This window comes from Argentina silus (assembly GCF_951799395.1).
Source record: "Argentina silus genome assembly, chromosome: X".
Lineage (NCBI taxonomy): Eukaryota > Metazoa > Chordata > Actinopteri > Argentiniformes > Argentinidae > Argentina > Argentina silus.
In genome coordinates, this window is record NC_139653.1 from 8,852,278 (window position 1) to 8,868,904 (window position 16,627).

Sequence of the window (16,627 nt, forward strand, 5' to 3'; positions counted from 1 at the left end):
TTAAGTGTAAAAACCGAAGCTCAAAAAATGAAAGGACTGCAAAGCGCGAAAACATGGGGAAACTGGTAACATTCGATACTATTTGAATGTGGCTGACATGTATTGACGAATGTATCAATTCATGGCCTGCGGAACAGTGGCCACGGATTACACTGTAGCGCTAAGCAGCGCATGGGTCTTTTGGTTTATCTTGAAGCCTAAATTGTGTGTGCCCCGGCCGGCCATGGGCATGAAATGCACAATTGTATCATCTGCAACGTCGATAGCCTACAGATAAAAAGTACATCGGACGCTTGGACTATTAAATGTCATTTTGGCAGCGAAATATTTCTTCCTGTCAGCCAGCTTGCTATCAATAGGAATAGCGGGCTATTCTAGGCTTATGATAGTAGCCCACAATAACTCTAAATGCAGAAAGCATGTGTAGCCTATATAGCTGGTGGTCGTTATCACAGCCTATCACCATTGGATTGTGTATTTCATTTTGCGCCTAAAATGCAAGAAAGCTCGAATGTTATGTAAATTAATTGACCAAAATGCTGCCAGGGTCTATTCAGATTACGGGAGAGGCTCTGTCGGGGGCCGAGATAAAGGATATATGTGACAGCTTGAAAGAGAATAGTGTGAGGCTTCTGTCTGTGAGGGGATGTCAGCTTTCGGACCGAGATTTCGGACGGGTGTGTCGCGGTGTGGCAGAGTCGCACTCTCTGGCGCAACTCAACCTGAACCTCGGCGTGGTCTCCAGCATCAGCCGAACAAAACATCTCGCAGATGCACTCAAGAACAACAGATCAATCCAGACGCTTTTGTGAGTAACATACTTTCGCCAATGATGATGTTTTGGTAATAGGGTGCTCTACTCTCAGGCTCCAGGTGCATCTTTTTAGGGTGCTGATAGCTCAACCGTAGTAAAAGTCTAGTACTCTAACCGTTGAGGAAGGGTTCACAGCCATCATGTGATATGAATAATTAAATTCAAAACATAACTTTAGAGTGCTAGCCATTTTTTCATCATAGTTGATCTTTGGCATGACAATTTGGCATTGGAATCAATGGATCAATGTCTATAGGCTACCATTGAGAGAAGGTAAATAGGCTACCTATCTGGTATCCCTGTTTATGCACATGCTCTATCTTGTGAATTGATCAGGTGGTCTGTTCTTAATTGTTACCTGTGTGATGCTCAGTATTTGTCTTTCTCATTCCTTATGTCACAGTCTCCACGGGAACCCCCTTCTAGATGAAGGATTGGTCACTCTCAACACTGCTCTCTCTACCCACCCATCACTGGTGTCGCTGGACCTGGGGGACTGCATGCTGGGGGACGAGGCACTGCGGCTGATCTGTGGCATGCTGCCTCCAGACGGAGCTAAATCAGGTACAGCCACGCAGCCCTGCTCACACTTACTGGGTCTGGGGCTGTCTCAACCTGCTGGAGGCAATAAGAGGTCAATCTCTGAGGAAAATGTAGACCGAGAGGGAAACATCTATTTTTTAATAAATCCAGTTACATCACAAGCTCAAATACACACATTCAAGCATAAATTCACACATTTACGACTCTAAAAAATGTAATGTGTCTCTAACTCAGAGAAGGAGAGGTTGAGCAGATGAAGGTCATCTGATGGTGATGAACAGCCTATGCCCACATAACCGAGTTGAGATGGTAAACTCACTCCGCAAGTTCAAATACTCCCACCCAAACTGTCTAATAGCTAGCTTTTCGATAGCGTAGCTGGTTTACATTGGATATTTGAGGTGACGGTCACATGTGTTGGCAAGCCAGAGGTCGCAAGTTCGAGGGGCTACTGTTTGTGACAACTTCATGTCGGTTTCACCCACAGGTCTTAGGGAGCTGACTCTGAGTGCGAACCCAGGCATCACTACTAAGGGCTGGGCCCGACTTACCATCGCTGTGGCCCACAGCTCCCAGCTTCGAGTTCTCAACCTGGACTACAACCCCCTTGGTAAGAATGCCCAGAAATATCTGTCACATCCTCTCAGGACCAGCTACTCTGTTTTTATACACATACCTGCAAACATGCCATTCATTTTTATGAACTTTCGGTAAGCACCATTAACATTTAATGGTAGAAGCAAAGCTTTTGAGTTACCTATGATATACATTTTATTGGCCAGCTTCCTATTGCATCATTTTTTATTCAGGCGTGTCTCCATGACAACCTACTGGCAGCTCACACTAGAGAGATGATATAGAAAAGGAGGTCATTTGAGGAACAGGGTCCCTAGATTACATTCTGAAAACTCAAATGGGTTGATGATTCACAGTACAATTCTAAGCTTTAGAATACAGTGACAACTCCAGGACTGCAATTCATTCACCTGAATTGTTGGATGTTGGCACCAATCACATTAATACATGTTTCTCTTCTACGGCTCGCCCTCTTATGGCTTGGTTCTGTTGGGGTTCCAGGAGACCAGATTGCCGGTATGCTAGCTGTGGCTGTGGCATCTAGCAGAACTCTAGAGGTGTTGGATCTGGAGGGAACAGGACTCACTAACCAGTCTGCGCAGGTCTGCAACGTCAACATCACCATTATCAATACTAGTACTGAGTGAGGAAAATGCTACCTTGATAGTGATGAAATATGATTCAATTACGTTATGATTTAAAAACACTGTCAGTGATTTCTGCATGCAAGGCCAAATTGATGGCATTCTATGAGACAGAATTACTTTTGTAAAAAAAAAATTCAAACTTCATAATTTGTTTACAAAATATCAGATGACAACTTTTTTTTGTTGCAGTATCTGTTGTTTTTTTAACCATGGCTTTTGTCCACTAGGTGGTGCTGTTGTTTATAATATTCATTCACCCAGTTTAATGGGCATCAATAGCAAAGCCCCCCTCATGGCAGTCTTATTATGAAGTCAGTCCACTTTCTTAGGAGATGAAATAGACCCTTTCATGTCCATGCAGATTAACTCCCAGCCCTGTGAAACAACAGGGTTGGGAACGTTGAACAGTGCCCAAGGCTAGCATACCAAAGTCAAAGTCTGGTGGCTGGGAGGGCCTCCTCGTGGTCTTTGATCAAAGTGCACTTCATCTCGACAGCCAGTCGGTCTTGCTCCTTCTCCGTCTCCCTCTCACACACCCAGTGGTATTAACCTGTAACCTTGAATCTCATTTGCAGTAAAGATGTGCTGCTTACCCCAAGCTGTGAGAAGATGGTCTCTTCTCTTACCAAGCAATTTGGCAGCAGTAGCCTGCCCAATAGCAAGTGTAAATGAAAAGCGCTGTTGGAGCTAACTTCAAGTTTCAATTCCGTTTTCTTTCTACCTCCTTCTCCTGTATAATGCTAGCTGTATAACAATACTGGTCATGCTATAGTGATGCCACTGCTCATAATTTCCTATGCAGTATTGGGAAAAGGATGATTTTTTTCTTCTTTTGGCTCTATACTCCAACAGTTTGGATTTGAAATTAAACAGTTACTATGAGTATTCTCAGTAGAGATTCTCAGCTTTAATTCAATGTTGTTTTCGTTCAGATTGGTTTAACCATTTAGATGTTTTTAATATATCCCAGGGTACCAAAAGTATTGGGGAAAAAATTATATCATGTCCAAATGAAGCACTCATGTTTAGTATTTTGGTCAAAAATTCTTTGCATGCAATAACTGCATGAAGTCTGAGCAAACGCAGCAACCCCTCCCCCCCCAACCCCCTACTGAGTTACAGTATTAATAACCCCTTCTGCCAGTGACAGCCTACTTGCCCTCTGCTCTCCTCAGGTCTTCCTGGACATGGTGGAGAACTACCCCACCTGTCTGCGTGTGCTGGTGCTGGCCGAGAACGCCATCAGCCCTGAGCTGCAGCAGAAGATCTCAGACCTGCTCTCCGAGGGAGAGGAGGAGGATGACAAGGAGGGCGAGGCGCGAGGCAGCGCTATTCCCACCAGGGAGAAAACCATCTGGGTCCCCCACAGCAGTAAGGGCTGACCTGGCCAACCAAAACACTTTCCCTGTCGCTTTACCTTTTCTTAGTTGTAGTCTAGACAGGACAGACCTGTGTCCTCTCCTTCTTAGTCTATAGTCTTGACTGGACAGATCCACCTTAGTCTATAGTCTTGATAGGACAGATACACAGTCTTCTTCTGCTCCTGACGACTGGAGTCTTGCAGATTCTAGATGAACCCTTTAGAATCTACTGTACTCATGTTTCTTCACCAAATCTCTCAAGTTCTGGGGAAACACCCTAACCCTCTATGCTTAAAACGGGCTTGTTCCTAATCCAGGAGTGCTGAATAGTTTTAGAAGACCTAAACCTTTTTCCGTTGTCTCTGACCCTTGCAGACTCCAACCGCCAGATGGTCCTGTTGACGTCAGGTCTAGGTGAGAGCCTACTGGCTGAGACTGAGATGTGAATCCACAGCTTTCCTACTTTTGTTCGATTTCTTTTCTGTTTGCTCTGCACATAATTGAGTTGCAAGATCACCTGATAGCGTGCAACCAATCACTTTTTGCATGACCTGTAGCACTTGTACATAGAACAATATGTTTTGGAGCAGGCACAAAACCTTAACACACCAAGTGACTTATAGGCAATAGTGAATTATTTATTTTAAACATGTACAGTCTATTTATAGATGCTATTTAAAGACTATATAACCAATGAAAGTCTGTATGCTCTGATAGATATACTATATAGGATTGTTGTGATGTCAGAATAAATCTGTTTACATCTTCTTAAAATGTTTGGATTTTTATTGTTTAATGATTGGAATACACATTAATGCAATCAACATGTCATGACCACTGTAACTCTCCAAAAGGTGCTCTTGATTTGGACCAAACTGTCCATCTCTCTCTCCAAAGAACTAATGCCTCATTTCAACATGGTGTGAAACAGTGCAATGTCTCCCACACATTTAATAGCCGCATCATCTTTCTGGAATCGGCACATGTCCTTATGGAATCAGATAAATGAAATGTACCAAGCTCTGACCCCTCACCGACACTGTCTTCTTCACAGCCCTCCAGTCAAAGCTGATTCAGTCCTACTTACTATTGAGGACAGCTAATATCCCATCAAATCCCTTTGTGTAAGCCCCTTTGTCCTCAATGCATTTCTAACCTTATCTGCAATATTCTGACATTTTATAGTAGAGTTTTTTTTAACCTTGACATCACTGCAGCTCTTCTCTGTTCATTGTGATGCTGTGTGAAGACTTGAAAGGATACGGCATGACATAACCGGAGAGCAGAATTGGAGGCCATTCATTTCAATTCCCAACTCAGAGCAGCAATTTTCATGTAAGGGGTATCCTAATCACTCCCATCTCTCTACGTGTCACATTCAGTTTGTTTAGTAATCATTTCCATACAGTCCTACAGTATGGCATTATGCTTATCACTGATCTAATTGAGTATCAAATGAGGCAGGATTCCGATGTTGGAGAACATGAATGATGAAAACTGACCTCATTTAAAAACCATGTTGCCACCTTCAAGTGATACGTCCTTCCATAGGACAGCTGCCATGCCAATAAATAGAATGAGTGGAAAGAGAGATCCATAATTAATGGACAGCTAGATCAATCTCCTAAGTTGCTAAGTGACAGGGACAAACACAAGCCCGTTTTACAGTGTATCACTGTTCCCTACCTTAGTAATGTATCTGCTCCTTGTACACCTGAACCATTCGCAGGACGTGCTCAGAGGGCCAGGCACCTGGTCTTATAAAATAATCATCAAGGTCATACTGTAGAGATCAATTAATGAGGTTGATTAGAATTAACTATCATATTAACATGACTGACTACTATTACTCCTCTCACAACCATGTTTTGCCTAGGCAGATCTCTGGACCTGTAGCAGTCAACATCATTGGATATTAAATAAATTAAATAAACAGATAGGAGAACTGAATGCCCACAGGGAGGCAACAGGGAGGCAAACATGAAAGCTGCAGTGCTGACAGTTTGTCTAATCTGCAATCTAAGGCCTCTGACATGGTCTCCTCCCCTAAATGTGCATCTAAATCAATGAAGAGTCCTTTTTATTGCCATCCCCTTTACCATCTTGGACAATGTCGGTCATGGCTTTTCACTGTCCTGGCACCTCGGTGGTGGAACGAGCTTCCCACTGCTGTCAGAACTACAGAGTCACTACCTATCTTCCTCCGTAGACTGAAGACCCATCTCTTCAGGCTACATCTTGACTGTCCCTCCAACAGACCTCTTCATCCCCACTACTACCTTATACAGTTTCTTTACTGTAAATAATAAAAAACTAAATTTAAAAAATAATAATCCTTCCTTCTTCTAGCATTGTGACTGCCAATGGCCCTTGGTCCTAGCATACAGTGCATTCGGAAAGTATTCAGACCCTTATTCTAAAATGGAAAATTCTTTTTTTCCCTCATCAATCTACAATGGTCACTCTGACAGAGCTCCAGAGTTCCTCTGTGGAGATGGGATCACCTTCCATAAGAACAACCATCTCCACCAATCAGGCCTTTATGGTAGAGTGGCCAGACGGAAGCCACTCCTCAGTAAAAAGCACATGACAGCTTGGAGTTTGCCAAAAGGCACCTAAAGGACTCTCAGACCATGAGAAACAAGATTCTATGGTCTGATGAAACCAAGATTGAACTCTTTAGCCTGAATGCCAAGTATCACGTCTGGAGGAAACCAGGCACCACTCATGCATGGTGGTGGCAGCATCATGCTGTGGGGATGTTTTTCAGCGGCAGGGACTGGGAGACTAGTCAGGATCAAGGGAAAAATGAACGGAGCAAAGTACAGAGAGATCTTTGATGAAAACCTGCTCTAGAGCGCTCAGGACCTCAGACTGGGGTCTCAAGACTGTAATCGCTGCCAAAGGTGCTTCAACAAAAGTACTGAGTAAAGGGTCTGAAGACTTACAGTGGGGGAAATAATTATTTGATCCCCTGCTGTTTTTGTTAGTTTGCCCGATTACAAAGAAATGAGCGGTCTATAATTTTCATGGTACTTTTATTTTAACAAATAGAGACAGAATATCAACAAAGAAGTCCAGAAAAAACACATTATATAAAGTTATAAATTCATTTGCATTTGATCGAAGGAAATAAGTATTTGATCCCCAAGCAAAACATGACTTAGTACTTGGTGGAGAAACCCTTGCTGGCAAGCACAGAAGTCAGACGTTTCTTATAGTTGGTCACCAGGTTTGCACACATCTCAGGAGGGATTTTGGTCCACTCCTCTTTACAGATCCTCTCCAAATCCTGAAGGTTTCAAGGCTTTTGCTTGGCAACTCGAAGCTTCAGCTCCCTCCACAAATTTTCTATAGGATTAAGGTCTGGAGACTAGCTAGGCCACTCCATGACCTTAGTGTGCTTCTTCTTGAGCCACTCCTTTGTTGCCTTGGCTGTATGTTTTGGGTCATTGTCATGCTGGAAGACCCATCCACGACCCATCCTCAGTGCTCTGGCTGAGGGAAGGAGGTTCTCGTCCAAGAACTTATGGTACATGCCCCCGTCCATTGGCCCCTCAATGCAGTGAAGTCGTCCTGTACCCTTAGCAGAGAAACAACCCCAAAGCATAATGTTTCCACCTCCGTGTTTGACGGTGGGGATGGTGTTCTTGGGATTGTAGCATTCAGCATTTCTCTCCCTCCAAACACGAAGAGTCGAATTTATGCCAAAGAGTTCAATTTTGGTCTCATCTGACCACATCACCTTCTCCCAAGCCTTCTCTGAATCATTTAGGTGTTCATTTCACTTCAGATGGGCCTGTACATGTGCCTTCTTGAGCAGGGGGACCTTGCGGGCACTGCAGGATTTCAATCCGTTACGGTGTAGTGTGTTACCAATGGTTTTCTTGGTGACTGTGGTCCCAGCTGCCTTGAGATCATTACCAAGCTCCTCCCGTGTAGTTCTGGGCCGATCCCTCACCCTTCTCATGATCATCCTTACCCCACGAGGCAAGATCTTGTATGGAGCTCCAGGCCGAGGGCGATTGATGGTTATTTTGTATTTCTTCCATTTTCTAATAATTGCACCAACAGTTGTCTCCTTCTCACCAAGCTTCTTGCTGATGGTCTTGTAGCCCATTCCAGCCTTGTGCAGGTCTACAACTCTTACCCTGATGTCCTTTGAATGTTCTTTGGTCTTGCCCATGGTGGTGGAGAGGTTGGAATGGAAGAGATTGATTCTATTGACAGGTGTCTTTTATAGCCATAACAAGCAGAGATTAGGAGTACTTTTCCTAAAGTGACAGGACTAATCTGTGTGCCTCATGGGCATAGAACCAGTCTGTATGAGCCAGAATTCTTGCTGGTTTGTAGGGGATCAAATACTTATTTCCTTCGATCAAATGCAAATTAATTTATAACTTTATATAATGTGTTTTTTCTGGACTTCTTTGTTGATATTCTGTCTCTATTTGTTAAAATATAAGTACCATACAAATTATAGACCGCTCATTTCTTTGTAATCGGGCAAACTAACAAAATCAGCAGGGGATCAAATAATTATTTCCCCCACTGTATGTAAATGTGATATCAGTTTTTTATTTTTTAATAAATCAGCAAACATTTCTAAAAACCTGTTTGGGCTTTGTCATTATGGGCTATTGTGTGTAGATTGATGAGGGAAAAAAAATAATGGAATCCATTCTAGAATAAGGCTGTAACATATCAAAATGTGGAAAAAGTTAAGGGGTTTCAATACTTTTTTCTTATGATGACTGATGTATAGATGATTCACGTACCTTAGACAAATGTACTTTGTTGTAAGTCACTTTGGATAAAGGTGTCTGCTAAATGTCTAAAATGTAAATGTAAACAATGTTGGCAACATTTCAGGCATTGAAATCAAATTTTCACAGTTCATTTGATAGGGCTTTAATCTGTGTAGGTTTCACTATTATGTAAGAGGGTTTTGGAGGGTGTGATATTAAAAGAAAGAAAAGTTAAAGTGGATCTGGCATAGGCTAATAATTTTCATTATAATGCGGTTTACTGATAGTCACTCTAAATAAGTGCAGTAAGAAACGACATTCACAAATGTATCACAAACTGGATCCTGATTGGTGACAACTGGTTCTGATAACTTATTTTGTATTCATATTGATTCATTATTGGAAGAAAAACAACAACCTACAGTTAGAATACTACAGTAGTTTGAAAGTGCTCGTCACCACCAGAATGACTCATGACCAATAGGTGGCAGACATGGGTAAGCACCATTGTTCTAAACTTGCATGTCATAATCCTGATTACAATCATGTTTTAAGTAGCAATTAATAATAATACAACCGTGGCCAAACCCATCTACAGACCTGACCACACAAAATAAGTTTAAAATATTTTATTTGTTTTAAAATATACATCATCAGTTTACAAATTCAGAAAATAAAATTAGTACAGGTTTAACAGTCTTTTTTGTAGATTTTTTTTCTTTTTGAAGTAACTTAACAGGAAGAACAAAAATCACATGGTACAGCTACATGACCATGGAAACTTACTCGCTTACATAAAAATCAAAAGGAAATCAACAAAGCCATGAAAGAACAGACACTGCATCAGGAGTGTGACGAATATGCAACCAAAGAAAACATAAATGGCGCACTTGTTTCTCAGTATGAGAGAATAATCCGATTGCCCCTCTTAACTCTATGCAAGACTGGTAGACATGGTTTGTGTGAACCCGGCGACAGGACTGGATTCACAGTTAGGTGAGTCAATCATCTCAGCACCTGACAGTCATCTTAATGGCAAAAATCAAGATACCATAAAATGTCCCCTAGAACCAATTGTCCAATTACTGTATATAAGTATATCAGTAGTTATTCTCTTTAAGCACATTCACTCAAACACTCAAAGAAATGAAGACATCACTTCATGATACTTGAAATTGCACCTGTACCAAATAAGAGAAAGTGCTGAAAAAGACTTGAGTAGCTGAGGGCATGTACTTCATTCATAGCGATGGCAGAATTCATGACTCAGTTAAAACACAATTAAATTAGACATGGTGAATAGGATACATAATGATTAAAAGCAATGGAGGCATACTGATGTGACTAGACAGTGAGTACAACCATGTTAGGATTCCTGAACCATCTTGTTACAATGACATCACTTCTGGTCAGGGGCTCGGTCACCTGATAAAGATACTGGGGAACAGCACAAACTCAACTCAGAGCTCAAAAGGGGGTTTCAAATACAGGAAAGAAAATATGACTACTCCGCCTTTGTGAGATGGCCAGCCTCTGTTAGGCCCATTAGAAACGTAATCACAAGAGATGACACTTATCCAATTGCCTGATCTAATGTTTGTCCAAAAGTCCTTCCGGTGGATGTTTAATATCTTTAACCACTGTATCAATACTGTCATAACAGAGAGGCTCCTGAAACTAATAACAGTTTTATATGGACAATGCACACAATGAAAAAATACGTGGGCTATCTGCAAAAGGTCATGGGGGGGGGGGGGATTAGCACAAACTGTGTTTATTTTGATTCATCAGATAAAAGGAGTGACAGAGCTGACATTTTCAACATTTCTCAAACACTAAATTTGCTCCACTAGTCTGAAGCATCCTGGGAAAGTGACCTTGGATCAAAGAAGAAATCTGTCAGACGGCAATGTGTTCAATTATATTCATGAAAGAGGAGTCATTAAAGTTGCAGGAGACCAGATGTAAAAGGCCTATTTATACGCACAGTACATTAGACCTGCAAAGTCTATCCTCTTTTTCTTTTCATTTCTATTCATTTTCTATTTGAACAAAATCCCATCTACGAAACCTCTGATGAGCCAATGAAATATTAAAATTGTACATTTCCATGTTCAAGACCATGACAGACTGTTCTTCCTTTATCTTTTTGAGGTATTAGAGACCTATTTTTGAGGGTAATAAAACATGAATAATTTAGTCATGGGTTGTTACAACTCTATTCATTATGGGCTATTAATAGTACATGTATATATAATGGAAAAAACAATACAATATGCTGTAAGCAAAAGAAAAGTGTGTGGTGTGTAGACGTGGGGGGTGGTGTAAATTGTAAGGATTTGGGAGTGCCGCATCTTGCCCCGTCACACTGAAGAAAATGGCATTGCATTATTCAAGGCCAAGGAGTGCAACAGAAAGCCTACAGTATATGGAGAGGCTTTTATACTGGGCCTGGGGACTCATCTTCCTCAGGAGGGAATACAGCCACCTTAAATATGACCCAGAGGAACTGGCGGCAGCACAGTACTTAACAGAACAATGTTTCCAATTTCCTGATATGTCATGTACTTGTTGGTCTAAGAATAGCCATCTTAATATGGGTGACTAAAACTACCTCTACATGTATCATGAGAAGGCGGGCTAGAGAGACATCGTAGGTGGTGTCAGTGTTCCAGCATACACTACACTGCCAACTGACTTGAAATGATATTACACTGTCATAGATGGTGGCATGAACAAAGACACCCAGGTGGGTTGGAGTCTGACACCATGTGCAAATACAGTAAACACATGTATGAGTTGAGAACACTGCATGAGGTGTGCAACAGCCCTATACAGAAGGCTAATGCAGAGCAGCTGGTGTGAGGTGTCAATCAGGCATCAATACCACAGTAGGACTGTCGGAGAGCCTACACCACACCATCACAGAGCTGTTTAAAAAAAAAAAAAGAAAAAAGGCAACATGCTGACTATGACAGAAATCAAAACGTAGACTTTTGCCTCAATAAAGCATGATCCTTATTATGAACTAACCTACAGTACATAGCAAATGACTGACACTCAAGACAGAATGGGACAAAAGTTAGATGGATTACACATAACACAAAATAAACATTGCTGAATACAGACTGCTAGGTCAATCAAATATACTGGACCACATAACATTCCAAAGGAACACACAATCAAATAATTAATCCATAAAATCACAAAAATAATCTCTTGATGATTATTATTCCCTATCCATACAAAAGCATGTGGATGAGAAAAGACCAAAAAGTTAAAATAAATGCTGCATAAATTATGATTACAATCCCAAACAGGTACTTAGAAAGGGCTATAGTTTGAAACGTTTGTCAATAGATCTGGGATGAGTTTCTCTAAAGCTTCGTAGCGTTAAGTACTTTGTGAAGTCGCTCGTACAGTATAGAGCCTTCTGCAATTCAAGCGGGTTTCAGTGAATACCTTGATTTATTGTGGTGCATGTTATTGAGAAAAAAAACAGATGCCGCTCCTTTTTACAGCTCAGCATAAAGTCTACATTTCGGATAAAGCGTTTTGTGTAGGCCTACATTATGAATCGTGAACTGTAACAAAGGCAGACAGATACATTGATAGGTACATATTCCTCTACACAAACATTTAAGTTACGAGCTGGTTTGGGAAACACCCGCCAAGCTACATAGCACATTAGCTAAGCCCTTCTTGAAGTGCTTCGTGAAGATCCATCATATCGGGAAACTCAGCCCTGATCTCTCTTGTAAGCATTGGGGAGTGGGAATAGCTGACAATCAAATGATTGCAATTCATGAATACAAAATGTGTCAGATCCTTTTCTTCACAGAGTTTGCGAGTTACAACAGTGAAAACCGATTGAGTAGGTAATACGATAATGAAAATACTTTCCTGTCCAGAGATATCAACTGTCAAGAAATACCAATTTGCCAAATACCAATCTGCCATTATTCGCCAGCTCACTCAGACCTTGACAATTCCTTTTCTATCAGATGTTCTGAACAACACATGCTGTTACTGTGGTACAACACAGTGTACTGTACAAACACATTGCTTTGACCGGTACACAATGAGTTGATGTTACCTTTAGCCAAAGCCCAGTGAAAACTTTCAAAACATGCCTTATGCCTTTGGATCCTTGGTGCTTGATACTTCCATTGTTGCACCTCATGTGCAGTAGTAGTGTTTATTTGTTTCTTCAAATTGAAATACATTAATGACGAACTAGTGACAAATCAATAAAAGACCAAAAGTGAAATGATCTTGAATTATACTGTAGGGTCCAGTTTCTTTTTTTGTCCCATATCTATTTCCAAAAGTTTCACAGCAATGACAGATTACTCTAAATACCGAGCTCTTATCATACTTTGTATAATGGAAATACTTGAACTGTTGTCCACCATCATTATCTCCATAATTGTTTGCATCGAAACATCTGCCTTAAAAATAGTCACTAAAATGAGATTAAATGTCGAAATCAAAATGATTTGAATGAACAAATATGAACAAATAAATGTGAAAATCATTGAACGACCAAACAAAAAAATAACCAAACCAGACTACAATTTTAGGAACTAATTTATAGAAGTCTGCGAGTTTGGGGCATACGAAACACCCTCAGACAGAGAGGGATAGGCACTGAGAGTCAGTGTGTGTGGGGTCCACCAACACGCAACAATAGAATGCTCTTTTTAAGTGCTTGCCCTCTCCTCCATTCAAAGATGGGGGAAGCTGTGATGTTATCAGATGCCTGCATGCCAGATCATTACTCTATGGGGTGGAGAGGGGTGGGAGATCCAGGGAAAAGGAAAACAAAAGAAAGAGAAGGCAACAACAACAACAACAACAACCATACTGTTTGTTTTTACCAGTTCTGCAAATTGTCAATCATCTCTGGAGACGAGCTAAAAATGCTGCTTCATCTGGCTGTCGAACACACACTGGCTGAAATGTTTACACACAGGAAACAACAAGGTATGGCTATATCCTGGAGTTGCCCTTCTCCACTCCACTGAAACAGTTCATTCACTTAATAATAACTCCTGTAGGACCGTTGAATCTTTGTTTTCTTACTGGAGGAGATTTCAGCTCACAGCTCACAGTGGCAAGAAAGAACGGTGTCAACTTCCCGGATGGACAGCCAGGTTACATACAGCTCTCAAACAATAGTGATCTCTTCAACGCTGTTAGTAGAGAGAGAGAGAGAGAGAGAGAGAGAGAGAGAGAGAGAGAGAGAGAGAGAGAGAGAGAGAGAGAGTGCACGTTTCCTAGCCCAACCCATGGGAGACAGCAGCACTACACAGAAAGGACCAGCGTGTTGGTAGGTCTCTTTCCTTTGGTGGTTAAGACAAAGTCCACAGAGCAGTAGTAGAGTAGTAGTGTACGAGCTGGAGGACAGAGAGTTCTGACCTCAATCTAGCAGATTACCATGCTCCTGTGCCCTGGTCAGGCTGTCCTTGCGGTGCAGGTGGTGGACTCCCATCCTCTTTGCGCTCTTCTGGGGTCGGCTGGAGGTGGAGGTGGAGGTGGAGGTGGAGGTGGAGGCGCTGCTGGGTAGGGGAGGGGTTTGCTCTGGGTAGTCCTCCAGCCCTGCCACGGCCCGAGGGGCGATGACGGGGAAGTCTTGGGGCAGGATGTCCCTCTCCTCGGCAGAGCTGCCTGCCGACCCTGTCTCCTCCACAAACTCCTTTCTCTTGGCTTCAGCTGGGCTTGTGGCCATGATGGCCGTGTCTCCACTGGCATCGTCCTCGTTGTCCAGCGGGTCCATGGTCATCAGCAGCCGCTCGCTCTCCTCCTGGGAGAAGTCAGTGCTGTACTGCCCCCTCCTGGTGCGAAGTTCTGCCATACTGCTGGTGTCTGTGTCCAGGCTGGACTCCCGGCTGGCTGTCCAGCTACGGGTGGAGGAGCCCTCCTCTCCGTCTGAATAGGCCCCCCGCAGCGCCCCCCTGTCTGAACCCCCACCCCCTGACTTGCCGGTGCGGGTCATCTGCAGGTCCTTGACTGTCTCACTGCTGAAGGAAGTGCGGTTGACCAGGGTGCCCTCAGATGACGGAGCCATCTTCTCCACAAACATGCGCTGCCAGTTGGCCAGGAGGTCCTCCTCAGAGCTACCTGAGCTAGCGAAGGCGCTGGGGGGCTGAGGGGGGCTGCTGAAGGGGCTGGACTGGCTGGAGAGGGGGTCGGCCATGTCCAACTGAGGGGGGGTGTGGTGACGCTGCCCGCCACCTGAGGAGGAGGAGGTCCCAGAGCGCCAGCCTCCATCGGACACAGCAGGGCTGTTGGGAACGGTGCGTTGACGCTCTGCCTCCTCGTCGTTCTGCACCAGGCTGAGGGAGATGGCCTGGCGGGTGGCGTAGGTGCAGTTGGGCAGGGGGCTGTTCTTAGGGATCTTCACCTTGTCGTCAGAGGAGAACTCGATCACCTTGCGGCCAGGATAGAGAGGGTGGGGCGGAGGCGGGACCGGGTAGGGGTTGAGCTTCTCAAAAGAGGGAGCTGCCCCCTCCTCCCCTGATTGGCCGTCCAGGCTGCTCTGGCTCCTGCACATGCCGTTCTGCTGGAGGAGGTCCTGGCTACTCTGGGCTGGGGCTCTGCTGTGACTGGGACCGCCGTTCTCACGCCCCCCGCCTCCTCCTCTTCCTCCTCGTCCTCCCTCGGCCTGGGGCCCCGTCATGTCCACATGGACAAACACATCCTCCGCCACAGGCCTCCCTACACTGCTGCAGGACTGGGCAGAGTTGAGCAGCAGGGGCTCTGGCTTCTCCAGGACACGGGCGATGACGGAGGTCGGCACCACGTCGGCGGGTGTCAGGCTCAGGGTGTCCGAGTCCTGGAGACTTTGGCCCTTGTCCGGCAGACTGCTCTTCATGTGCTTGTTCACCATGTCCTGCAGCTCATAGGGCAACTGGGAGACAACAGAGAGAAGACAGACAAACTAAAAACATGACAGGTTTCACAGGCAAACAGGGAGAAAACATCAATTTACATCACAGGTTTGTCATTCTGTTGACAGTGAATGTCTATAAATGTCTGAACTAAAGGCTGTTTGAAGTCGAGAGCCTTCTTACACACAACTACATTACTACTACATTACTGAACAAGTAACTTGGAGAAAATATGTTATTAATAATGAGAATAACCCCCCACCTACAGCATCTCCAAAAGCAATCCACTATGAGTAATGGCAGGGATGACAAATCTCCTTCAGCTTGGTTTTAAACAGCACGGACAGCACTTAAGGAACTCATACTGGGACTATTTAGATCAGCATGTCAAATGCAATAAGCCTGAGTTTTCCCTAATAAACATGTGGCAAAGACACCCTTCTCTCTCTCCTATGCAGGAACATTGTGCTCAAATCCAAATTAGAAACCTGCACATCTCTGTGGAATAGGAGTGAGACACATTAGACAATTACTGGCCATTTCTAAGAGTGCCCTGATGCTGCAGTAGTGGATCAGGCCCCTTTATATTACAAGTGACACTACCAGAGGGCAGCCAAGTCAGACACATCACTGGTGGATCTGATTCTAGATGTGTGAGTGGGAGAGAACAGAGAGGCCCATCTTCTAGACTAGAGCAAATATATATATATATATATATATATATATATATATATACATACATACATATATATATATATATATATATATATATATATAAAAAGGCTCACCTCCAATGACATTTTAACAGAAAATCGAGAAAGAATGAGAAAGAGAGAGAGAGTAAAGAAAAAAGGGAGCGATCTAAGGCCCGTCTATCATGGAGATACCCTGTGTAAATGGCAGAGGCAGGGTATAGTTATTGATTTGTGGAAAATGGGCAGGGAGAATCAGCACTGCCTGATGCTCTAACGATCCTGTTGAGCAACGATCGTCCGCATCGGCCCTTCACTTCCTCTGGTCAGCGGGGCGGGTGGGATCAATGCCA

The 16,627-nt window shown here is 43.4% G+C and overlaps 2 protein-coding genes across 2 annotated transcripts in view; one reads left to right on the top strand and one right to left on the bottom strand.

Annotated features, from left to right (window-relative positions):
- Window positions 1–536: 536 nt before the first annotated feature.
- lrrc73 (leucine rich repeat containing 73) lies at window positions 537–4,538 on the top strand (the record flags this gene model as incomplete). Its single annotated transcript, XM_083694434.1, has 6 exons — window positions 537–808; window positions 1,218–1,378; window positions 1,845–1,967; window positions 2,435–2,535; window positions 3,756–3,951; window positions 4,317–4,538. 6 exons carry the CDS (start codon window positions 537–539, stop codon window positions 4,385–4,387), a joined length of 924 nt encoding a protein of 307 aa, XP_083550560.1. The 3' UTR covers window positions 4,388–4,538.
- Window positions 4,539–14,111: 9,573 nt separating this feature from the next.
- tjap1 (tight junction associated protein 1 (peripheral)) overlaps window positions 14,112–16,627 on the bottom strand; it is a gene marked incomplete at its 3' end in the record, with an annotated part of 33,837 nt that continues 31,321 nt past the window's right edge. The window contains exon 8 of the mRNA XM_083694422.1: window positions 14,112–15,602. Within this exon, the coding sequence (XP_083550548.1) occupies window positions 14,112–15,602 (1,491 nt within the window). The remainder of the gene's footprint in view (window positions 15,603–16,627) is intronic.